The 23907-nt window shown below is 56.1% G+C and overlaps 9 protein-coding genes across 9 annotated transcripts; 5 read left to right on the top strand and 4 right to left on the bottom strand.

Moving 5' to 3' along the window:
• Positions 1–301: 301 nt before the first annotated feature.
• Positions 302–2224, top strand: HMPREF1541_00548 (uncharacterized protein; the record flags this gene model as incomplete). The annotated part of the gene is made up of 1 exon (XM_008712854.1): positions 302–2224. One exon carries the CDS (start codon positions 302–304, stop codon positions 2222–2224), a length of 1923 nt encoding a protein of 640 aa, XP_008711076.1.
• A 305-nt stretch (positions 2225–2529) lies between these two features.
• On the bottom strand, positions 2530–3801 carry HMPREF1541_00547 (uncharacterized protein; the record flags this gene model as incomplete). The annotated part of the gene is made up of 3 exons (XM_008712853.1): positions 2530–2851; positions 2925–3598; positions 3652–3801. 3 exons carry the CDS (start codon positions 3799–3801, stop codon positions 2530–2532), a joined length of 1146 nt encoding a protein of 381 aa, XP_008711075.1.
• A 1415-nt stretch (positions 3802–5216) lies between these two features.
• Positions 5217–7172, top strand: HMPREF1541_00546 (uncharacterized protein; the record flags this gene model as incomplete). The annotated part of the gene is made up of 1 exon (XM_008712852.1): positions 5217–7172. One exon carries the CDS (start codon positions 5217–5219, stop codon positions 7170–7172), a length of 1956 nt encoding a protein of 651 aa, XP_008711074.1.
• Positions 7173–7634: 462 nt separating this feature from the next.
• HMPREF1541_00545 (uncharacterized protein) lies at positions 7635–8744 on the top strand (the record flags this gene model as incomplete). Its single annotated transcript, XM_008712851.1, has 1 exon — positions 7635–8744. One exon carries the CDS (start codon positions 7635–7637, stop codon positions 8742–8744), a length of 1110 nt encoding a protein of 369 aa, XP_008711073.1.
• A 614-nt stretch (positions 8745–9358) lies between these two features.
• Positions 9359–11391, bottom strand: HMPREF1541_00544 (uncharacterized protein; the record flags this gene model as incomplete). Its single annotated transcript, XM_008712850.1, has 2 exons — positions 9359–10964; positions 11198–11391. The coding sequence occupies 2 exons, from the start codon at positions 11389–11391 to the stop codon at positions 9359–9361; spliced, it is 1800 nt and encodes a 599-aa protein (XP_008711072.1).
• A 1866-nt stretch (positions 11392–13257) lies between these two features.
• Positions 13258–15001, bottom strand: HMPREF1541_00543 (uncharacterized protein; the record flags this gene model as incomplete). Its single annotated transcript, XM_008712849.1, has 2 exons — positions 13258–14061; positions 14114–15001. 2 exons carry the CDS (start codon positions 14999–15001, stop codon positions 13258–13260), a joined length of 1692 nt encoding a protein of 563 aa, XP_008711071.1.
• Positions 15002–16606: 1605 nt separating this feature from the next.
• HMPREF1541_00542 (uncharacterized protein) lies at positions 16607–20592 on the top strand (the record flags this gene model as incomplete). The annotated part of the gene is made up of 2 exons (XM_008712848.1): positions 16607–20501; positions 20549–20592. The coding sequence occupies 2 exons, from the start codon at positions 16607–16609 to the stop codon at positions 20590–20592; spliced, it is 3939 nt and encodes a 1312-aa protein (XP_008711070.1).
• Positions 20593–20821: 229 nt separating this feature from the next.
• HMPREF1541_00541 (uncharacterized protein) lies at positions 20822–22237 on the bottom strand (the record flags this gene model as incomplete). The annotated part of the gene is made up of 5 exons (XM_008712847.1): positions 20822–21123; positions 21191–21518; positions 21625–21896; positions 21984–22084; positions 22110–22237. The coding sequence occupies 5 exons, from the start codon at positions 22235–22237 to the stop codon at positions 20822–20824; spliced, it is 1131 nt and encodes a 376-aa protein (XP_008711069.1).
• A 1130-nt stretch (positions 22238–23367) lies between these two features.
• HMPREF1541_00540 (uncharacterized protein) lies at positions 23368–23799 on the top strand (the record flags this gene model as incomplete). The annotated part of the gene is made up of 1 exon (XM_008712846.1): positions 23368–23799. The coding sequence occupies one exon, from the start codon at positions 23368–23370 to the stop codon at positions 23797–23799; it is 432 nt and encodes a 143-aa protein (XP_008711068.1).
• Positions 23800–23907: the final 108 nt, after the last annotated feature.

Genomic DNA, 23907 nt, shown 5'->3' with positions numbered 1-23907 from the left:
AAGTTTCGTCATCGAAGCTTGGCATACAATTGCGGCCCCCCGGCTGCCTCTGGGGGCCACTTTCCGAGGTCGCTACTGTGTTCAGGCACCTCAGAGCACATGGCACTCTTTAGGGCTGGTGGGGTTGACCTCGCCCCTCCGACTCGTCCACTTCCTGACCACGTATCGACTTCAAGTCCATCACTATGAGCCTCTAGCCATCACACCATTGTACCTTTGTGCTATGTCACCACGTAGACACCCTTCTTAAGACTCGCTCCCGAACCGTCAATTGCTCCAACTCGGTCTGACACCTACCGCAATGACCTCGAAAGCCAATCTACCAGACGAAGTCTGGGCATATATCCTGGATTTCCTCGACTCCGTCGATCTAGTGTCTCTTCAACTCGTGTCTCGTCGTCTTCTGACACTCGCACGCGATAACTCGTTATGGCGCAACAAGTGCTTCGAAAAAGCCCCAAGCGCGTCGGCCGTCATCGCCAGCCGTGCGGGAGCTCTGGCAGACCTTACCGGTGCTCTTGGAGGTCTCTCACTTTCTGAGCCAGCCCGTGCCCCAGATGCACGGAACACCGAAGCTTTCGCGGGAGCCAGCAAACGTGCAAGGCGAGTCGCACGGTGGGATCAGTCTGGAGTCGGGGAAGAAGTGGATTGGTATTCCGATTTCATTGCAAGAAATGCGCCATTGCATACTGTCTGGAGCGAGACGTCGATTCACCCAGACAGCGAAATTTGCGGCGTGGCTGTGGACGAATCTGGTAACCAAGCGATCGGGTGTCGCGAAGATGGTAGCGTTGCCATTTGGGATATCCGTGAGCAATTGCCCTCAGGCAGGAGATTCCGCCAGGTTGCACAAAGCGCTCCCGGCGTCCTTTTCCAATCTTTGGGGAGTGGCCCCTCATCCTCAAGCCCGCCGCGGCCTTCCTTCTCCGGTGTCGTCGAATGTGTCAACCTTGATTCCCTCCACAACCGAGCTTATATCGCGGTCGATCGAACACTGAACGAGGTCGACCTCGGGACACTTGAGGTCATTTCTCAGGAATCGTACGCCTGGAATATAACGGCTGTGTCCCAACAAGGGGCCGGTGAACTACCCCTGTCGATTGGTACCACCTGGAGCCTACATCTCTACGATCCTAGAGTGGCTCCGAGGGATCGTTCACGGTCACCAGAGGATCTCATGCGGTCGGCCCCGGGCGAGCCGGAAGATAGCATCGCGTTTCTGCCAAACTATACTAAGGACAAGTCGCCGACCTACCGACGTCTCCCGACCGGCCCAGCACCTACCGCGGCTCAATTGGCGACAGCGCCTTCCTTATTACCAGCTCACAGTACGCGTGGAAGAGTTGAACTATCAGACTATGCCCATGTCGAGCCAGGACCGCTTTCCATATTGCACCATGGAGCGAACGAGATCCTTGTAGCTGGCAGATTCCCTAGTATACTCTCTTACGACCGCCGCTACTTCCCACGGTTGCAATATGTCATGCACTCGGGTGCTCGGCTGTCATCAATGACCACGATCCCATATGCACCAAAGGCTGCACGGAGCACAAATGCTGAAGCCACTCTAGTTGCCTGTGGCGAATACGGAGGCCGTGGTTCATTGGAGCTTTACTCTCTGCCACACGATAACCGCGAGAAGAAACAGACCTCCGGCGACTATGGGCTTGGAGACTCTTCTCCCGAGCTAGGGGCTGCTGACCGGGACTTCGCGCTTGATTCACACGAACAGAATTACCCGTTCAGCTACAAGAACCGTCAGGAGGCTTCGAGCGCAAAACTTCTCTCTGTCGCTACGCAAGGTACGAGAATCGTCTTCTCTGATGCAGAAGGTGGGTTGAAATGGGTTGAGCGAGATGGCCGAGGTCTGGCAAGACGGTGGAATATCAACTCGTTTGTGTACAACGAGCGTGGCTTCAGTGCCAGCGGCGAACTGGTTGCGCGCAAAATCGTCCCCCTAGGAGGCGCGGACTCTGGCCGTGGCAAGTCAGGTAACGGCGACTTGCTCATATACACAGGCGACAAGCTCGGCATTGTCAGTACGAAGCCTGAATACATGGATCACGCGGAGCTGGTCAAAGCAGTAGACAACTTCGATCTTGGCGACGAGGAAGATCGGCAGAAGGCCGAGGAATATTCGAAGACGATGCGTAAAGCGCTGGAAAGGCAGGCCGATGAGAGACGTTGGATGTCACAGTTCAGGCTCAAAAGAGGCTTGTTCTGAGATATATGCTGGACCATGCATCAGTTGCCCATATGGCAGGCTTTGGCAGCCCTCTACCGAGATGAAGTAGATGCAGGTGACAATAGGGTAGCCTAGATACTCTACCATACTCTACGGTGCATCTCTGCCCAATGGAAACATTGCAAGGAGCAGTCCTGCGCATCAGGCGAGGCTGTTGATCCCACCAATAGCAGTCATTTGATTTCAAATGCCACCACTTCTACTGTATGCACTCCTCTGATCGCCGCGATAAATGGCCCGTGATCTCCTACCTACTTACCGTCCATGCCGGCAGCGACTGAACCTCAAGCCGGACTGACCTCCGGCAGCGCCGTCGCCTTGCTGTGTCCAGTGACCTTCTCGTCGACAACCGCCGCCTCTTGGCTGCTGGCCTGATCACTTCCGCTTCCCTTTCTGTGCAGGACCGGGGCGCCGTTCTCGACTTCACCACTACCGGAGGAGGCCTTGTGGCCTCGCCTCTCCTGCCATCTGAGCAGGAGGAAGCCGGCCATGACGCAGATCCAGTACAGGTTGTAGCTGATGACGCTGCCGTAGGTGGCGCTGTTTTGCCAGCCTAGGAGGGCGTTGAAGATGCCCCAGCCGCCACCGCCGTTGAAGTCTGGGTTGCTGTGGGGGACAGCTGTGTCAGTCACATTGGGCTGCGGAGCGTAAGTTTGGAGGGAGGGGACGATGGACTCACCAGCAATTGACATGCCACACGCTCTGCCTGATGTCGTAGCTTCCGGGGCCGGAGCCGTTCTCCGACGCATCGCCGCCCGTGGCCTTATTCCAGGCGTTGGCCTCGAGGTACCAGACGCCCCGTGAGAACAGGCCGGCAGCGACCAGGTACAGAAAGCAGGTGGAGATGATGAGGAAGAGTTGCAGTGGTGCCATGTTGCCGAACTTGTAGATGACGAGGCCGACGACACAGCCGGCCAGCAGACCGCAGACGGTGGCCAGCGGAATGGCCGAGGCTGGCAGGCCGAGACTGACGCCGCCGATGAAGACGATGGCCTCCAGACCTTCGCGGAGGATGGTGATGAATGGGAGCACGAACAAGGCATATTTCTCGGTCCAGAGCCTGAGCTTGTTCTTTAGGCTGGCGTGGCCTCGGTCGGATTGGTGGAGCAGGCTGCTGGATTTGGCCTCGAGGGCTTTGGCCAGCTTCAGGCGCCACTTGGCCTGCATCTTGGAGATGCGGAGCAGTGCGGCGCCCATGACGGTGATGATGAGCGCGGCCACGATGGCGAAAACGCCTTCCCATATCTTCTCGATGGAGCCCCAGTTGTCCTTGCCGAGGCCGTAGAAGACGCCGATGAGGGCGCAGCCGATGACCAAACACAAGACGAAGCCGGTCAGAGTGCCTGCCCATATCTGCAGCATTGTCAGGACATCGGCACGACTGCACAAAGGGAGGGACGACATACTTGGTTTCTCAGCTTCCGATACACTGATTTGTCCTGATCGTTGCCCAGTTGCTGCTTGACAAAGGAGAGCAACACGGAGACAACGATGCTGGTCTCAAGCGTCTCGCGGAACACGATAAAGAAGACCTGGGGCGCAAAGACGTTGGGCATGTTGGGCGACTGGGGACCTGGAGAGGCCACTTGAACAACGGACTAGGGAGTTTGAATCAAGAAGAATATGCTGCTTGTACCTCTGATGAGAGGCAGTGAATGCAGACCAACCTGAGAGAGATATGATAAGATGAAGAAGAAAAGATCTGATAACCTTGGGTGGGACTGTTCTTCTCAATCACGGTGCCAGGGGTCCATGCAGCCGGCACACGAGACTAATGGTGAGTGGCTTGAACAAAATGTCTCAAAGTTGGTCAACGGGTCCGATGTCGTTGGGCTTTTCGTGGTATGATCAAGATGTCTGTGGCAGAGACCTCGCTTCTGGACAGGCGGAAATTCGGAGTGGAATGCCGTCTAGTCGCGACCGCCTGCACCACTGATTGGAAGCCGCCCAGCTCTAGATTTGTCTTTTAGCGATCGACCCTGCGCGCAGAGGCAGCGTGGATGTACGGAGGAGGGTCCAAAAGTCTCCACCATCGACTCGGACACAAGCACCTTCGGGTGAAGCTTGGTCTTTCGCCTGGGTGTTGGCGAAGCTTGGAGCGAGTCGACCTGGGCAGGCGAGCTTCAGAACTTGCTCTGAGCATACATTTCGGGTTCCTTTGCATCTCACTATGAGTCTGAAGCAACAGACAGCTGCGATATGTTAATCTCACATGTAGAGGCTCACGCTGACACGAGCTCACCGACACTGGCATCGCAGCTTTCCGAATGCTGGCGGGGCCAGGGGCGCGGGATCTCGGATCTGATTGGGCCTAGATCTGGGATTTGGAGGGGCTTGATAAAATTTTATCAGATGAAGCTGGCGAGGCGCCGAGGGCTGACCGTCTCCCTACCTCCCCAGTCAGACCACTGCACCCATGTGCGCTTCAAGGGCATTGACACTCCGGCAACATCGCCGCCCTGACATTGACTTTGTTGGCACCACTAGCCGGAATGGCCGTCCCGCTTCTCGTCGCTACTGAGCGGTATGTGGATATCTGCTATGCTTTGGCCAAGCTCCTTCAAGCTCGTGAATGCTGGTCTTGATCAGTCCCTGTGTGGGCACCGGTAAGTTATCTGGCTGGCTTCTTCCCGCACCACAGTCTATGCGTGTCCGCGTGCCACTTGACCCCTACAGTCCACGGTCGCACCATGCAGCCACCCAGGTTAATCCGGTAAAGCGAAGCGATTCCTGCGGGATTTTCTATCTTATCAATCACCAGATCATTGCTCCCTCCTCGCTACTCGGCACAGGATCGGAGACTGTCTGAGCTCCTCTGACAGTCTAGGCCAGAGCTGGACCCCTCCACAGCTCCACCACGCTCATCCAGCGGGCAAGTCGGCCACAGCTCGATATCCTCTTATTGTCGTCCATTTCAAGATCTTATCTTATCCTTGTCCCGAATCTACTCTCTCCCTCCAGCAACCTCAACATGGCTCTTTCCCTGTCCAATTTCCTCTACTCATTACTTGTCTTTGTCTCTCTTGCTGCTGCCGAAACTCGGACCTATGACTTTGACATAGGATGGGTTGAGGGCAATCCAGATGGCCAGTTTACTCGCCCAATCATCGGCATCAACGGACAATGGCCAATTCCGCGCATCGAGGCCAATGTGGGCGATACCGTCATCGTCAATGCGAAGAACAGTCTAGGCAACCGGTCCGAGTCGCTGCACTTCCACGACCTCTACCAAAACGGCACTTCACACATGGATGGCGCCTCCCGGATCTCGCAGTGCCCCATACCCCCAGGATCAAGCTTCACATATAATTTCACGGTCAATCAGCCGGGCACATACTGGTACCACTCGCATGTCGATGGCCAATACCCAGATGGCTTACGCGGTCCGTTGATCGTGCATGATCCCGACAGCCCCTTCAAAGACCAGTACGACGACGAATTCGTCCTTACGCTTTCAGACTGGTATCACGACCTGATGCCCGGCCTGATCTCATCCTTCTTGTCTGTGACGAATCCCACAGGAGCAGAGCCAGTCCCTCAGTCAGCTCTGATGAACGATACCCAAAACCTCACCATTCCCGTGGAGCCGAATAAGACGTACTTCTTGCGCATCATCAACGTGGCTGCGTTCGCCGCACAGTACTTTTGGATCGAGGGTCACACTTTCAAGATCATCGAGGTCGATGGAATCTACACTGAACCCGCCGAGGCAGAGCGGATCTACGTTACGGCAGCTCAGCGCTATGGCATCCTGGTCACTACCAAGAACAGCACGGACGAGAACTTTGCCATCGTTGGCTCCATGGACACAGACCTTTTTGACGCTATTCCAGACGGACTCAACCCCAATGTTACATCGTACCTGGTCTATGATTCGGCTGCAAGCCTACCAGAGCCCGCACTCATCGACGACTTTGATCCCTTCGATGACTTCGGTCTGGTGCCCTACGACCAGCTAGACCTTTTTGAAGAGCCCGATCTCACCGTTCAGCTTGATGTCAAGATGGACAACTTGAAAGACGGTGCCAACTATGCCTTCTTCAACAACATCACTTGGGTTGCGCCTGTGGTGCCAACTCTGTACACGGTCCTGTCGGCCCCACCTTCGTTGCTCTCCAACCCAACCATCTACGGCTCAAATACGAATACCTTCGTCTTGCCGCATATGGCGTCGGTCGACATCATTGTCAACAACCACGATCCCGGCAAGCATCCGTTCCATCTGCACGGTCATGTCTTCCAGACCATCATTCGCTCCGAAGAGGAAGCTGGTGACTATGATCCGAATAACGTGACCGACCAGGACTTCCCCACCACGCCCATGCGCCGTGACACGGTGCTGATCCGGCCAAACGGTCACATGGTACTGCGATTCAGAGCCGACAATCCCGGCGTCTGGATCTTCCACTGCCATATCGAGTGGCACGTTGACAGCGGACTGATCATGACCTTTGTCGAGGCACCTGAGCAATTCCGTGCCAACGTCTCTGCAGCCAACACCATCCCGCAGGATCACTTCGACGCCTGTAATGCCAATTCGCCGGCAATGCCATACGTGGGCAATGCTGCCGGAAGAGGCGCCGTGTCTACCGAACAAGTAGTGCTCGGACTTAGAGATGTGTCGGAAGACGAGTGGCTCAATCTGGAGGGTGAGAACAAGCAAGGGGCTCCCCTACCCTCAGGCTTTACTGCTCGTGGCATTGTTGCGCTGGTCTTCAGTTGCATTGCTGGCGTGCTCGGCTGCTGCGTCGTTGCGTGGTATGGCTTTGGCGAGATGGGAGTTGTCGCAGCCGAGAAAGAGAGGCGGAAGATCGAAAGCTTGGAGCGCGAGCAGGGCACGGTCGGTGACACAACTACGTCCAGCAATGTGCACAAGACTGGAGACGGACATGCGAGCAAGGTGATGAAGGCTGTGATGGGTAAATAGAAGCATCAAGGTGACGGAAGAGTGACATTGAGACTAAACTGAGTACTGGCCCAAGGCCATGAGTAGCAGTGCCACCGAGCACTCAAAAATACAGGACAGTGTAATTAATGTATTCGCTTTTCGCCCACACTGGCGGGAATCTCTACAGTACCAGCTGCATTTCAAGCCACATACCTGATCTTGATGGGTGCCCCACTCTTCACCAGGCTGCAACTCCTGTGGTGTCTACGTCAAGACTCATGCTTGAGGGGCAGTTCAGGGCAATTTACGAAAGAGTAATACGGATCGCGGCAGAAGTGAATTTCAGGTGAGTGACTGTTCCTGCCCTTGTCACGGTTGGGTTCAAAATGTGGAAATTATTCAAAGAGGCTGCTTCTGACACCCTCATCCTCAGCATACTCGTCCTTGTTCCGATCGCGTTCCTCGGACCCGGATGGAGAACCTCCGCCACATATGACCGCCATGGATCCTTCGAAAAGCAACACCAACCTCTACCCGGGGAGACGAGCGAACATGACGACCCCTCCTCGATCCAACCCGCCAAAGGAGACCGAGACATCCCGTTTCTTCGCGCCTTCAAGGTCGAGCGACAAGCCCAGGCCAGCCGACGATGATGACGCCTCTAAATCCACCACCGACAAGAAGCACCGACAGACGCTCCTCTCCTTTACCTCTAGCGGACAGCTCGCTACCAAACAGCCCCTTGTCAACCCTACTCCGCGCTCCGATGCCCGCCGTCTGACTCTTGCGGAAACCGCCGCCGAAACCATCTCGCTCCTACCCGGACTCCTTGCCACTCGTCCTGACGTCGGGACAGCAGGACACCTCTTACCACAGACGCTCCTGGGTCCCCTCGATCCCAAGCAAGACGACCACCCCCACCTCGCGCCCATCACCGTCCGTGTCATCGATGCCGACACCATCGATGCAGCCCTCGCACTCGCCCCTCCCCAATCTACGACAAGCACCAACCCAGTCCTCGTCCTCAACATGGCCAACGCCTCGCACGCCGGCGGCGGATTCAAGCACGGCGCTCTCGCGCAGGAAGAGGCGCTGTGCTACCGCTCCTCCCTCTTCTTCACCCTCAAGATCCGCCACTACCCCATCCCCGACCGCGCCGCCATCTACTCGCCCGCCGTGCTGGTGATCCGCGAGAGCATGTCCGTCGGCCACGCCCTCCTCGACCTGCGCGACCCTTCTCGTCTCCCTGTCGTCAGCGCCGTCAGCGTCGCCGCCGTGTGTCGGCCCGACCTCACCCTCGTGCCCAGCTCCGGCGGCGGCAAATCCCAGAAATACACCTACGCACGAACCCGCGATCGTGAGCTGATGAAGGACAAGATGCGCGGTGTGCTGCGCGTGGGCGCGCGAGGGGGGCACCGCCGCATCGTGCTGGGCGCCTTGGGCTGCGGCGCCTTCTGGAATCCCAGCTGGGAGGTCGCGGCGCTGTGGCGGGGTGTTCTGGGAGAGCGCGAGTTTGGTGGGTGGTGGGAGGAGGTCGTCTTCGCCGTGCTGGGGGCGGGCACGGAGAACTTTGAGGTCTTTCGCCGGGAGTTGGATGGGATGACGGTCTAATCTAACTAAGCAGGTAGGGAGGGGTGGAGGGGAGTGATCATTGCAGTTTCTGCAGAGGGGCACGCGCCTAGATAATGCTGTCGCCTACGATGCCACGGAATCGAATCGAACTGGGGTTCAAATCGACAGAAGCTTACGCAAGTGCTGGTTTCTATCCTATATGATATCTGCGCTCTTGGCGTGATACACATATATATATATATATCGAATCAACCCCCCCCCCCACCCTACCACGCCAGGAACCACGATAAATGCAAGACGGCGAACGATCGAGGAAGCGCCACATGAGGTGATCCCATCAGCTATGTTGCGGTTTGAAAACGGCTGCGGTGGTGGATGGAAAGTATAGATTGAGCCATCATACTTGGGCACGAGGAGAGGCAAACAGCGCGCTTGGACTTGGGGTTTGCTGAGTCGAAAAGTGGTGAGGAGGGAGCATCATTCACACCCCCCCCCCCCCTCTACAGGAGCTGGTGGTGTAATATGTTGTGTTACAAGGCACTGGAGCTGATGCGTGAAGGAGCCATGCCCTCTTCGCCACTGGGGCTGCAGGCGACATTATGGAATGACCCAAACGGCACGACATGGGTCTTGGGTGGATGGAAGGGCTATAGTTATGGGGCAGCGATTGCAGCGAAGGGTTTGGTCGGTTGCAGCGCGTATTGGCTTGCGAGGGGAATCTCGTGAGAACCCATGTGTTGGAAGTCGTTCTGGTCGTAGTCTGGTAAATCCACGATGTGTTCCACCAGGTCCCTAGACTCGCTGTATGTGATTAGTTTCAAGGCGAGCTCCCTCCCACCACCTCGCGCCAGCGGTCGTGGTCGGAGAAAGCACTGGGCATGGTGGACCCGTCTCAGCTCCGGGACATCGCTGGCGTGCCTCGGTGTCGTACCTCCTTCCTCGAAAGAGATGGCCTGTTCGGCGATTTGCGTGACAGGCAGTATCGTCCAAGTCGATGGAGCTGTGGGCCGAGGCACGGAATGGAGTAGCTTGAGGGCTTTCCGGCGAAGGACAGGGTCTCGACAATGGGTCGCAACAAAGAACAAAGGAGGACCGACACCATTTTCGAATGGCGGCAATGGTCTGCCATTGCTGGCCAGTATCTCGACTGCGAGGTCAACGATGACACCAAAATCGGTGAAGTGGGCATCCAGTGATACCTGGGTTGGAGAAAGACATGTAGAGGCCAGTATCGTGGCAACAAGGTGGTACAATCGCAAGTACGAAACTTTCGAGGCATCTTCTGGTGATGCTGCGGTTCTTGAGAATTGGGCCAGGCGCTCACGCCAGGCGTTGAGCGCGTTGAGGAGAGGGGGCTGCAGCGTCCCGATCCGCGAAAGCTCATACGGCTGATGGACAACAAGTCTTGCCGCACGGCAAAGCTCATTGCTGCGGTATATCAGATCAAAAAGGGCCTGGGGAATGGCATCCAGTGTGGCCCACTCTTCAGAAAATCGTGCGGTCAGGGGCCTCGTCCTGGGCTGTGCAGCAATACTTGTGAAGTCGTACAGGAGCGGAAGACCGCTTAGCGCCATGAACATAGCATGACGGGTGAAGAAGGGAACCACGGAGGCTTCGAGTAGAGAGGTCGTATCGGAGACTGGGCTACGCAAACGCGCCGGAGAGAGGTAGACCATGAGAAGTCTCAGACCACGGTCTAGGAGTGCGAAACCACCGGAGCTATCGCCCTGCTGGAACTCGCAGGCAGTGAACAGTGCACATGACAGGAGCGCAAGCATTTCATCTGATGGGTTGCTGTCCATGTGCTGCGAGAGTCGCGACACTGATCGTGTATACCACTGGAGCGCACGAAGCTGCTGAGGTTCGAGCTGGTGGTTCTGCCATCCTGGGAGGGCCACACGGTAGACGGGATTCTCGAAGAGTAGTCCTATCGAAATGGCAGCATCCCATGCAAAGAGCATAGACTGAGACAAGCGGGGGATAGTGTCCTTCCAGAAGCCGGCATCGAGGGCACCAGTAGAAAAGAGGGGAGCGGCCCTGACAAAGAAGATATGGAAGGAGCGCAGCTCTTCGGGATGCTTTGGCGAAGCGAGTGAGAAAGTAGGGGATGCTGTGTGCGAGCGATCCGGAAGGGCGCGGGTGTTGGGAGGAGTAGCAACGAAGAAGAACTTGGCTTCGGCTACGCCTTCACACGTTCGACCGGTGGACTGGCAATTGCGACAGAACGGCTGCGCTTCGTCGCATCTTATCCGACGGGTTCTGTGAATGTTAGTTATGCAGCTGGGCAGTTGCAGAGTGGCAGCACAAATGCCAACGGCTAGACTCCACACGTATAGTATCAGAGATTGAAGAGGGGGCTGTGCATGGGAGTCAAGCGTTGGCAGGATGTCTCGGCAGGGGAAACAAGGCAGACAACATGCTGCGAAGCTAGGAGGGCTCACTCACTTGCACGTTTTGCATCCACGTCGACTGATGTTATATCGAGCTCTTACGCGTCTGGCTCCATCGGGTCCTGCGGACATCGGTCGATCAAGCGAGAAGTAAGCAACATCCAGGTGCTGCGCAATGAGATTTCTGTCAGAGGACACAGACTGCAAGATTGATGGTTCCCCTTGTCGATGTCGGGGCTTGAAGGAACCCAGGACAAGACGCGCTCAGGATCATCTTTGATGTTGTCCATGTTCATGGTGGCCAAGACGAGCCGAGTTTGTAGCTGCTGAGTGGATTCCAGGAGAGAGCCGGGGCGTTGGGGCTGTGTCGTCCACGAAGTCATGACTGCCACCGCAGCCTGAAAAACTGGAGCCTGGGGCCCGTGACGGGAGAAGTCGTGTTTGCATAACCACGGTATTTTACGTTGATCCGAATGACACCGGCAGGAACGCCCCAGGCCACCCAGTCACCAGCCTGTCGCGCCTCCAACCTCCCGCCATGACCAGCCCTCGCTCGTATTGCGCCCGTCCCGGCTGCAGCATGCTGTGTCATACCAACCTCCTTTCTCTGCTCTTCGATTCGCCTGTTCGCCTTAGGTGCCTTTTCGGTGCTAGTTCAGACGGGGGTCAAGCTTTTTATGCCTGAGAATAACTGCGGGCAGGGGTGCGTCGCCCTTTTCGGGCGCATGAATTCCTCGAGCCATCCGAGACACTTTGGCATGCTTACTGCTGGCTCACGACCACCCCATTCGCTGCCCAAACCTTCGTCGCGTCCGTGCGCGCCGTGGGTTGGCTGACACTTTTTGTGAAAATCCACCGCCTGGTGAGTTCCGTGGGTGCCGTTGCACAGCCCTTTGTTCGTGTTTTCCTATATCCCGCAGGCATCCCCAACGCAGGGCGCGCTGCCGTCTGGCTTCTCCTTCAATGTAAAATTTACCCCTTCGCTATCGCTAAATCGATTTTATCATCTACGTTCGCTTCAGTCGACATCTCTCATCGCCTGCGACCTCTCCACACTGCGACGTTCCTGCCTTTATATCATACCGACATTCGCGTGTTCTCGGCCTGCGTTGCGCAACCGAGGCGGACCCACCCAGATCCTCGACCCTCCAATTTAGTTCATCACTGTCGCCATGGGTCTTTCAGATTCCGTTGTCATCATCATCGCCATTCTGGTTGCAGGCTTCGTCGTCATTATGGGCGCCGTGGTCCTGAAGTTTGTCTATGGAGGTGACAAGGCCGATCCTGCCTTCACCCCGCCGAATCAGGATCAGGAACATTACATGAGGGAAGTGAGAACTAGGAACAGGGCCTGGAATCACTTCGAATCGCGATATGGCGACCGTTATGCCAAAACGGCGGGCGCCTCTACCGTCTCGGCGTCCAACGTCTACTCAGCCTGAGCAAGTGGCGACATGATCTTGCCTTTGAGGAGGCACCCAACCCACAACCCTCATCATCGCCGAGTCAACCACACTATTAAGGGCAACCCTAGCAATTTGCGCTGTTACAGGACCTTCTTCCTGTTCTTGTTGTTGCAGAAAGCGACCCTGGCATGACACAGCATAACCCCCTCCGCCGACGCCACTACCCTGCCGGGCGGATCCTCGGCCATTACCACCGCCACAGACCACAACTGACGTGAGCTTGCATGGTTGCACCACTACCCTCCATATGGCTCCCGATCAGCATCGCCTCGCGTTGCAGGCATTGCGATGACCAGTCTTTCACTTTGAAGACTTCGCACGTTTTATCGAGACAGGAGTTCTGAGATGACGATTTGAGATGAGATGACGCGTCTTTTACTTGTTGATGTGTTTTATGTCAAGACGTGGAAACGAGACGAAGGCAGCAGTAACGAACATTTCAGTGTATTTCTCTCTTAGGGAGTGTAGCTGGCCCTTTTCTAGACATGGTCGGCATGAGGGCGGCCTCCCCCCGCGCCGGCACGACCATCTCTATAGTTCTTCGCCATATGTAAAGCAGAGCTTCCAATGTAAAAAGTCACTGCCAAAGGAACGAAAAAGAATTCCAGAATCCTCTCCTAAAACCCAGCCAGCCATAACATAGCCATAGTCATTCCTTTTGTCCACATCGTAGTCATCAACGCCGGGGTTAGGGGCTCATACCAAATGGAATTTCAAATCCTTAGCCCACCGCTCCCGCATGATTTCCAGCGCTTTCACGGTTGAATGCCCGCGCAGCGCTTCGGGCAGATTGCTCGGCAGCACCACCAACGCCTGCCTCAGCGCCGCGATGCCCGTGGCGCCGAAGAACTGCACGACGCGCTCCACGCTGTTCTCCAGCAGCGACTTGAGCAGGATCAGCTGGCTAACCTGCACGTGCTCGGGCGGCGTGTTGACCAGGTGCGCGAGCGAGGCCCAGAAGTGGCGCGGCGGGTAGGGGTTGTTGTTCTTGGCGCGGCTGAAGTTGCGGAGGCTCACGGCGGCGTAGCTGGCGGCGAGCCCCACGAGGCGGTCGTACTGCGTCTGCTCCATCACGTAGGCCTTGCGGCCGTCGCTGCCGTGCGGCTCGGCGCGCCAGCCGATGCGCGCGCGTTCGTGCGTCTCGGAGCCGTTGATGCCGAAGAGCTGGGGGGCCGCGGCGTGGTACTTGCAGAGAAGGATGCTGATGAGGGACACGCGTGTCGGGGCGGTGGGTCGGGCGAAGGAGAGATCTGGATGGGCGAAGATTTGCGCGGTCAAGACGCCGGGGGCTTCGCCGGCTTTGGGGTTGTCGATGCAGGAGGTAATGGAGACGTTGATGACGGCTTTGGCGAGGATGGAGAGGATGTAGATTGTTAGGGCGGGTAGCGTCGTGGAGTTGTCGGGCAGGGCGTGGTGTGCCGGTAGGTAGTCGTTGACTGGGACTCTTGGCGAGGTGGTGTCTCTGAGGGTCGTACCGAGGATGTTCCAGACTTTTTGCATCTGTAATGTGTTAGAGACGGCCGCAGAGAGATGGAGATGGGAACCGTCTTACTGCGACTTTGTTGGACTCTACGCCATCGAGTCGTAGTTGGCCAACTGCAACACGAACACCACGGCGCATTTCGCCCACCTGGGCTCTGAAGGGCTTGTTCGATTTACAGGATTCCACAAAGTCGACGCGGAACTTCTTGAGACGCTTGTGGATGACCAGATAGTTTTTGTGCTCTTGTTCGATGTCTGCTGGTGCTGCTGAAGTTGAGCCCGTTGATGGTTGAGTTGGGGTAGGAGTGGTTGCTAATGCTGGAGTGGCCGCCTTCTTCGCTTCCTCTGAACGCTGCTTTGCTGCTCGTGCTTCGCTTTCAGCCTCGGCTTCAGCTTTCTGTCGTTCCTGTTCCTGCCGTTCGCTCTCTAGTCGTTGAGCCTCCTCGGCTCTCCTTTTCTGGCGTTCTTGCTCCTGTCTGGCCTTCTCAGCTTCAGCGCGCTTAGCGGCTTCCTCTTGCTCGGTCCGCTCTCGGACTTTGCGCTCTTCTTCTTCCCTGGCACGGCGCTCTGCTTCAGCTTTTCGTCGAGCGTCTTCCTCCTCTTGACGACGACGATTTGCTTCCGCCAGCCGTTGCTCTTCACGAATGTGAGCTTGAAGAGCAGCTTCGGCCTGTTGCCTAACTTGTTCTCGTTGCGCCTTCGAACTAGCAATCTCGGACTCATGAGCTGTCGCTGCAGCCTCCTCGCGTGCATCTAACTCGTCCTGGAACGCGCATTTCTGGGCATAATAAACCTTCTGCTGCTCAGCATCGTGCAAATTGAGTTTGGCGAGTTTCTTGTAGAAATCAAGTTCTGGCAGCAGCTGCCGTGAGGGGCTGTCATTTCTTCCGGGACTGCTGCGAAATCCAGGGGACTCGTGAATACTGCGGCTCAGGATTGGCGACACGCCCCTGGCCATTTGCTTTGATATCACGTGACGCCGTCAGCCGCTCACCAGGTCCGCCGACTTGACAGGAGATACGAGACGAAAGTGGCCTCAGATGTCCTGCAAAAGACGGTACAAATGGTTTCTGATGGATCGATGATTGAGCAATCTGGTGGAAGCCAGTATCGAATAAGATAGCCGAATTTGGAGAAGCTGGAGAGACTTGGTGTTAATGGACGCGTGCGCACGCCGCGCTCAAGGCTGACAGAAAGAAAAGCCGGGCTTATCGGCAGACAAAGACTGACAGTGGCGATCAGGTTGCCTGAAGCGGGTTCCTGTACCGCACGAGTGGTACAAACACAAGCGATATCGCTACAGGTTGGATGGATCGGAACGTAGGAGCATGTATGAAGTAATGGCGTTGTGATATCCGACCTGTCTCGAACATCTCGAACAGTTTGCGGCCTCCTGGCGACCAGGGCTTGGCGCTTCTGAAGCACGCCGCCCGTGGTGCGTGGTGATGGTGGGGAAGGCAGGAATCGCCCCCCGAAGCACCCTTTCGGCCCGCCCGTCACGGGGCTCTGTTTTAGTGGGTGATGGACTGCCTATCCCCACCCCTCTCAAGCTGGATTTGGGTAAGCGGTGGGCGCCAAGCAGTAGGAGGGAGAGACAGGCGTTGCGGTTGTGCTGCTCAGCACCGCAGTGAACCAACAGATCGAGCGACAACCAGAAATCCAAACACCTTACCTCAATCTATCATCCTCCCCTCTTTGAACCCCATCCCATCACCTCCTCTCCCTTTGCCATCGCTTCTCGCACTCCTTGACACAACCGCAGTCGTTGTGAGTCTCTCTCTTGTGCTCGCACACCTGTCAACGCTCCCTGCACATTGCGTCTTCCGCCAGTCCCTCAAACCCTACCCCAAGTCTCACATAAAGGGCTGGGTCGGCCACTTTCACTCCAATACTATCGCTGCTTCCGCTCTGTCAGCAGCCTCTGCGACTGCCTGTTCTCGATCATCGTCGCAGTCGTTCCTGCCGTCGAGCTGAGCTCCTCATCCTGATCTAATCGTCGGATCTTCATCACAGCCGCAAGCCGCTGCTTGTGTCTCCGCCTACTTGTGCGGCAAGACAAACGTCGCTATCTGGTGCAAGGTTGCCATCTACCTTCCTTCAGCATATCCCACGTCTTTCAATTGTCTGCATACTCTACTGTATCCATCGCCTAACAGTCATCCGTAAGTTGAACATCCTGCCCGCACACTACATTATCTGGCCCCCAATTCCATCCGTCACCTCCGCACCTTGAGCGAATCGACACGAAACACCGCTGACATCCACAGTCAACCTTTTCTCGCCCTCTCTTGACTGCCTGCCAACTCGATCCGAGTTTGATAGCTCTCCCCCACCTAGCTTTTCGATTCGATACCTCGAAGGAACCAGCAAGAATACTACATCATGGCCCAGCAGGGGCAGTCTGGCGTACCCGGGCCTGCGGGACGCAGACTCCACATTGCTCATCGCAGAAGCCCATCTGAGCTCACACCTCTCATGAGTATGTCGAGATATACCCCTGACGTCAATGCCTCGCAGCTAATGGATCATAGTGGAGCAACTTGCTCTTCAGCAGCAGATAGAAATGCTTCAGCAGCAACAGCAACAGATTGCTGCCACACACCAGCAGTATGTGAACATGGGGATGATCCAACAGCCGCTCCAAGGCATGCCAGGATATTCACCCGTTCAAGGCCAAAACAACATGGCCAACGTCTCCCCCAACCAGAACTTTCAGTTCCCCCAAATGCAACAACAGGGCATGGGCATGCCTATGAATGCTCCGACCCAACCTGCCTCGCACCGCCGAAACCAGTCCGCCGTCCCCGGTGGGCCGATGGGACCTCCACCTGCACCCTCGGCAGGCACATCTGGCTCTCAATATGCCGAAGCGAATCAGCAGGCTATGGGTCAAAACCGTGAGAACTCTGGGGCTGGAAGAGGTCGCGGCGCTCCCGCAGGCGGAGGTCACGCTCGCCGCCACTCCCTTGCTCTACCCGAGGCAAAGAAGGCTGCTGAGCTCGCCGAGAAGAAGAGAACCACGGCGGGATTTCAGTTTCCTGTACCCGGAAGTGATAGTGCCGTCGACAGTCCAGCGACTATGACTCCTTCGGACAACAACCTTTCCTCGTCCACTCCCACTTCAGGTGGTCTTGGCCTGCAACGCGCAGGTAACGCTCGCGTGACGGGCCATGGCCGGAGCCAGAGCATGGCCGCTGGTCGCGGCGGTGGCGGTGCTGGTCGGGGCCAGAGCAACTTCCAGTTTCCACCGCCCATGGCTACCAGCGACGGTGGAAGCGGTACCAACGACGGAGGCATTCAACGTCGTGGCAGTCAGAGCGGCCACGCTCGCCAAGGATCTCGCAACTTCGAGGGCAATTGGCGCCAGCAGAACAATCAACAACAAGATCAGCAACAGCAACAGCAGCCGATGGGCCAATTTGCCCAGCAGCCTCAGCAGGGTGGATTCCAGCCAGGCCATCGTGGGCGCGGCTCGATGAACCAGTCCATGGGATCCATTGGAGGCTTCCAGTATCCTGGCCAACCCGGCATGATGCAGATGCCTCAGGGCCAGATGATGATGCCTCAGATGTTCGGGGGCCAGCAGCTCAACGCTCTCCAAATGGCCCAGCTACAAGCTATGCAAAACGCCGGTCTGCAAGGCATGCCTGGTGGTGCCAACCCTCAGCTCGGCCTCCAACAGCAGCAACAAAGGAAGACTCTGTTCACTCCTTACCTGCCGCAGGCTACTTTGCCTGCGCTGCTGAATGATGGCCAGCTCGTCGCAGGTATTCTGCGTGTCAATAAGAAGAACCGATCGGATGCGTATGTTACTACCAACGATCTCGATGCGGATATCTTTATTTGCGGTAGCAAGGATCGGAATCGTGCCCTCGAAGGTGATCTGGTTGCTATCGAGCTCCTCGATGTTGATGAGGTCTGGAGCCAGAAGCGCGAAAAGGAGGAGAAGAAGAAGCGCAAGGACATCACCGAGACACGTCACGGTGGCTCCGAGCGTGGTGGCAAGAATGACAACTCGGCCGTCGAGACTCCATCCATAGCGCCTGACGGTAGCATTCGCCGCCGTGGCTCCCTGCGACAGCGACCTACGCAGAAGAAGAATGACGACGTTGAGGTTGAAGGCCAGAGCCTTCTTCTCATGGAGGAGGAAGAAATCAGCGATGACCACAAGCCGCTTTATGCCGGCCATGTTGTCGCAGTCATCGAACGTGTTGCCGGACAGATGTTCTCTGGCACTCTTGGCCTTCTCCGCCCAAGCAGCCAGGCTACCAAGGAGAAGCAAGAGGCTGAGCGCGGTGGCAGAGATGGTGGTCACCACGGCCGCAGCCAATCTGAGCGACAGCAGGACAAACCCAAGATCGTGTGGTTCAAGCCTACCGACAAGCGCGTACCTCTTATCGCCATCCCAACCGAGCAGGCTCCCCGCGACTTCGTCGACAAGCATCAGGACTACGCCAACCGCATCTTCGTGGCCTGCATCAAACGGTGGCCTATCACGTCACTGCATCCCTTCGGTACCCTTGTTGAGCAGCTCGGTGAAATGGGCGATCTGCGTGTGGAGACGGACGCGTTGCTGCGTGACAACAACTTCGCGTCAGATGAATTCTCGGAAGCCGTGACCAAGAGTGTTGGCTGGGACGACTGGTCTCTTGAGAAAGAGGACGAAGCCAGCCTTGCTGCTCGTCGCGATCTCCGCGAGGAACGTGTCTTCACCATTGACCCCACTGGTAGCAAGGAGCTCGACGACGCCATGCACATCAAGGATTTGGGCAACGGTAAAGTGGAGCTCGGTATCCACGTCACCGATGTTGCTCATTTTATCAAGCCAAACTCGTTGGTCGATCGCGAGGCTAAGAAGCGTGGTACTGGCGTATACCTGATGACGCGCGCGGTCAACATGCTTCCTCCCAAGCTGACCTACGACGTTTGCTCTCTGGCCCCCGGGCAAGGCCGCCTGACGGTATCCGTTATTTTCCAAGTGGAGACTGCTACTGGAAACGTTGAAGGTGAGCCGTGGATTGGCCGTACCATCATTCAAAGCTCTGGCAAGGTTAGCTACGATGATGTCGATGCCATTGTTAAGGGCAATGGCAACGCTCAGCTGGAAGGTGCTACCCCTGAAGATATCAAAGTCCTCCACAGCGTTGCTACCAAGTTCCGCGAGGCTCGCTTTGGCAACAGATCGACAAACATCCCTCCTATGCGGCTGATCTATCAGCTTGATGATGAGAATGTTCCTGTTGAGCAGAATATCTTCAACTCTTCTGCCGCTCACGAGATCCTTGAGGAGATTGGTCACAAGGCCAATGCGTTCGTTGCTCAGAAGCTCTTCACGGCTATGCCTGACAAGGCTTTCCTTCGCCGCCAATCGCCCCCTAACCCAAGACGTCTAATTACTTTTGCCGAGCGCATGAACAAAGCTGGCTTTGAGGTCGACCCTACCAGCAGTGGCACTCTTCAGAACAGTGTCTTCAAGGTTGAAGATGTCGATCTGCGCAAAGGCATGGAAACCTTGCTCCTCAAGACTTTCCAGCGTGCCAAATACTACATCGGCGAGCAGGTGTCTGAGGAACAGCGCCAACACTACACCCTCAATCTGCCTCTCTACACTCATTTCAACAATCCCACTCGTCGCTATGCCGACATTCTTGTCCACCGTCAACTTGAAGCTGCCCTGTCAGATGGTGCCATCGAGTTTGCTGATGACCTCGAGTCCTTGGCCAAGACCGCCGAGCAATGCAACAACAAGAAAGACTCTGCGCAGAGTGCTCAAGAGCAGAGTGTGCACATAGAATCGTGCCGCATGATGGACAAGAAGGCTCAGCAACTTGGCGGCGATCTGATCAGTGAGGGCATTGTCATTTGCGTGTACGAGTCGGCCTTTGATGTCCTAATTCCCGAATATGGCTTCGAGAAGCGTGTTCATTGCGACCAGCTACCCTTGAAGAAGGCCGAGTTCCGCAAGGACGAGCGTGTTCTTGAGCTCTACTGGGAAAAGGGCGTTCCCTCGTCCGCCTACATCCCTGAGGATGAGCGTCCCCGTGGTTCTGCTAGCACTCGCGCTGCTGTCGACTCGGAGGCTGCCCGCGCGAGGGCCAAGGAACGGTACGAAGCTCAACGCAAGCAGACCGATACCAATACCATCTCCAACGATGACGTTGACGCGCTCTTCGAGTCGGACGATGAACTTGCTGAGGCAACCGCCGGCGTCTCTCTCAATTCGCACGACCGCCCAACCCAGAGCATGCCCGGTTCGCCCGCCCGCAACGGTCTTACCGACCAGGCTCGAACTCAGTCTGACTCCAAGATCGCCAAGCATAGCAATGCTCCGGAAACGGAACTCACTAAGCGATACTTGAAGGACTTCAAGCTCCGTGAGGAAGGGGGCGAGCTTATCCAAGACCTAACCGAAATGACTCGGATCCCCATCATCCTCAAGGTCAGCCTGGACAAGAGTCGTAAGTTGTGTTTCTCCCTGCTCGCAGACTTCTACTAACATTTTCAGCTCCTTGCTTAACTATCCGCTCAGTCAACCCCTACGCGCTGTGAGCGCATATCAGTGGGTATCGAGTACCACAACCCCACCATCCATACCCCGCAAGCCTTGTCACAGCTTTGCATAGCTATTGTCTCAGATTGACCACGTATATGTTGGAGCACAGATGTAGAAGCCGAAGAATGGTTCTCGGCACTAGCAGAAGTAGTATCAGCACATGGAATAATGGTTTTTCGCAGAGATAGCGGAATGAAAAGTTTGAAGGACTAGTCTCCTTATTTGTTAAGCGCCCGACATTATCTTGAAGACGTTGACACCAAATCTTCCGAGTGCGCTGGCACATCCAACAGCTCCAGCACCTACTGACTGCATCCGCTGTACACCTGCATGATCCTCTACCCCTCCGACGCCAATGACCAAGATGTTCTTTGTGTCTTCATGTTGATCCAATAACCTACGTATCGTGGCCACATTTCCCAGAGCGAGTGGATGCAGCGCCGCGCCGGCCAAACCACCGATACCAGTTCCCGCCTCGCTGTTGACGGCCGGCTTCAGGTCGTCGTTCAAAATCAAACTGCTGCCAACTTTATTTCTCGGGAAACGTCAAGTCAGCGGAGGGAAAGTCAGAGAGAGAGAGGGGTATGACTCAACGCGTATTGGTACAAGTGACGAAATCAATCGTACTGCCCTCGCCGGGCTCGCTCGATTTGGCGGCAAGCAATTTCGCGACGACCGTCTCGAACTGTGTCGTGTAGGTATAGGGCGGCAGTTTGATGCCGACGCGGGGCACCGAGTCCGGGGTGGTCATGCGGCCGCGGTAGGTGGCCTTGGAGTCGGAGATGGCTTCGAGGTATTCGGCGAGTTGGGTCGGGTCGTAGGCCGGCGGGGGCAGGCCGTGGATGTTGGGGCATGAGAGGTTCACTTCCATGCAGAGGCGTAGGTCTTCGTCCATTTCGGCGGCGTTGGCTATTAGGGCGTACTGAGGAGGGGTATGGGGGGTTAGTTGGGTGGTTGGGTGGAGAGGGGGGTTTTTGGGGTGGGGGGAGGGGAAGGGAAGGGAAGGCGAGGAAGGGGGGGGGGCTTACGGCCATGGCGATTTCGTCGGCGGTGCCGGTCACGGAGAGGATGAAGGGTTTCTTGGTCGTGGTGATGGAGGTTCCTAGGTGGCGTTGGCCGACGATTTCGTTGATGTGGCCGAGGTATTCGGATAGGGTGAAGGGGGAGTAGCCTAGGGTGTTGAGGGTTGAGGCTCCGCTGGTGGAGGGGTCTTTTGGATCGGTGTTGATGGCGGTGTTTGTGGCGGCGGAGGCACCGTTGTGGTAGATGTATTGGTGAACGGAAGGGTCCTCGGCGAAGCCTGAGTGGTGATCAGCGGGTGGCCTTCGGATGGAGATGGGCGAGTGGGTCGTGCTGCGTGGTCTTGAGCTCTGGGATGACTGCTTACCTTCGAGGAGAGAGGTTCGTGTCGTTACGGCGCCTGTATACTCGGATTTGTAGAGCTCGGCGATCTGTTCAATCGATGTCGCCCATGGCGAAGCAGAATTGCTATGCTTCGCGGTTAGTTGGTTACTTGGTGATAGTGACTGTGATTGGGTGCTTTTCGGTTGGCCGACTGCTAGACTTGGCTCCGTACTCTCGGCGAGATAGCGTGATCCTCTCCTCTATAATCCTTCGGCTCTTGCACTGAACTCTCTCCATAGTGAAGCCTCGGAGATGGGCATATTGGAGGATCGGCGTTCGACCCCCTTCATGTGAGCCACTTACAGTAATGGGGGTTCGACTTTGAGTCGGTACGCTCGCCGGATATCGCCCGCCATATCGAGGGTGGACTCAGGATGAAAATGCTCGGCGGGGACAGATAGTGCACAAAGAGAGCAGCGTCAAATCAACATACGAATGACACAGCAGTCACTGTATGGTCTCTAACAGTGCTGAGACGAGGAAGTAAGAAAGACAGGGAAAAAGGTCACTGACGCTGCATGTTGAAAGTCCGCTGGCTGGAGCATGCATGGCGTCCGAAGCTAAGCTCCCAGCAAATCACAGCAGGCCAAACTCGTACACAAAAGACCTACATGTCTCACCGCTGCAGCCTCGCCAATATTACCTCAATCCACAACGAAGGTAATGGCAGGAATGCCCCCAGTGCGAAAAGGGGCATCTGTTGCTTGTTTGGAGGTTGGTGTGGGCGACAGCCAGAACTCAAGCACTATTAGACCACTTTTGTATACAGTCCAGGTTTGGAGTGTGCCGCTTTCGACTGACACAACGTCCCTACTTAACACAGTCTCTGCTCATCTTCCTGCTCGTCGACTCTACCTTGCTGAGATCTGCCTTTGTGGACGCTCCGTTCACGTGGCTTTGTCTTTTCCATCGGGTCTCGAGCGATTGCTTGCTTGTTGGTGGAACATCGAGCCTTCTTGGACATCGTCAAAGAGCTTTCATTGTCATGGGCATGTCCCTCGATGTCAGGACAAAGACGATGCTGAACCCAACACCAGAGTACCTACGTCAAGCAGCGGCCCCTTGGTACAACTCCAAAGACGAATAATGGTCTCCAGTTGTGCACAATGGGCTGCCAGCTTATTATAGATCCCACAATGATACATGAGCGTGGGTCAAGGCGTCCGTCTGCAACACCGGTTTGTATTCCCAGTCAACAGCTTGTCTACTCTTTGTCGATCACAACTGTCTTTGGCTTTCCTTGCGAGAGCATGGCCACGGTCGCAAGACGGTACATAAGGTGCTTATGACGACCTCAAGAGTACCATGACACAACGCTCGATTTCTACGAACCAAAGACCATACATCGAAACCAACTGACCATAACAATGTTTGCCAACGCCATCCTCTCTACCATCGGCTTTGCCGCCCTGGTCGCTGCAGCTCCTCAAGCTGCAAACTTAAATGACCCACTCCTCGGCGTATACATCTGCCCTAATGCTGACTGGGCTGCCGGCGACGGAGTTGGATGTGTGTGGCTACCCACCTCAAACAATGAGACTACTTGCCAGACCCTGCCCAGATTTACCATGACGGAGGAGGCCGAGAGGCACATTTCTTTCACTCCCGATATCAACAACTTTTGTACCATTTTCGAGTCAGGGCGGTGCAACAAGACCCAGCCCATGATCGATGTCGTTGCGCCGGGCTTCCACGACTTGTTCGAGAAGCATCAGGTCATGCAGACAAGGACTCAGTACAAGACCTACATGTGTTCCACCGGGGGTGCAGCCGCCCCAGTCGAGGCTGCCAATGTCTAAAGCCTGTCGGTATTCAGATAAGTCTACCTACTACCTCCCCATCTGAGAACTGCGATTGCGCTCTACGCTCCCAACCCCACCCTATAGTGGCTTTTGCGCGTTGAATAT

This window comes from Cyphellophora europaea (genome assembly GCF_000365145.1).
Source record: "Cyphellophora europaea CBS 101466 unplaced genomic scaffold supercont1.1, whole genome shotgun sequence".
Taxonomy (NCBI): Eukaryota; Fungi; Ascomycota; class Eurotiomycetes; order Chaetothyriales; family Cyphellophoraceae; genus Cyphellophora; species Cyphellophora europaea.
Note: the sequence above shows the minus strand (reverse complement) of the source record. Positions and strands in the feature narration are given on the sequence as shown.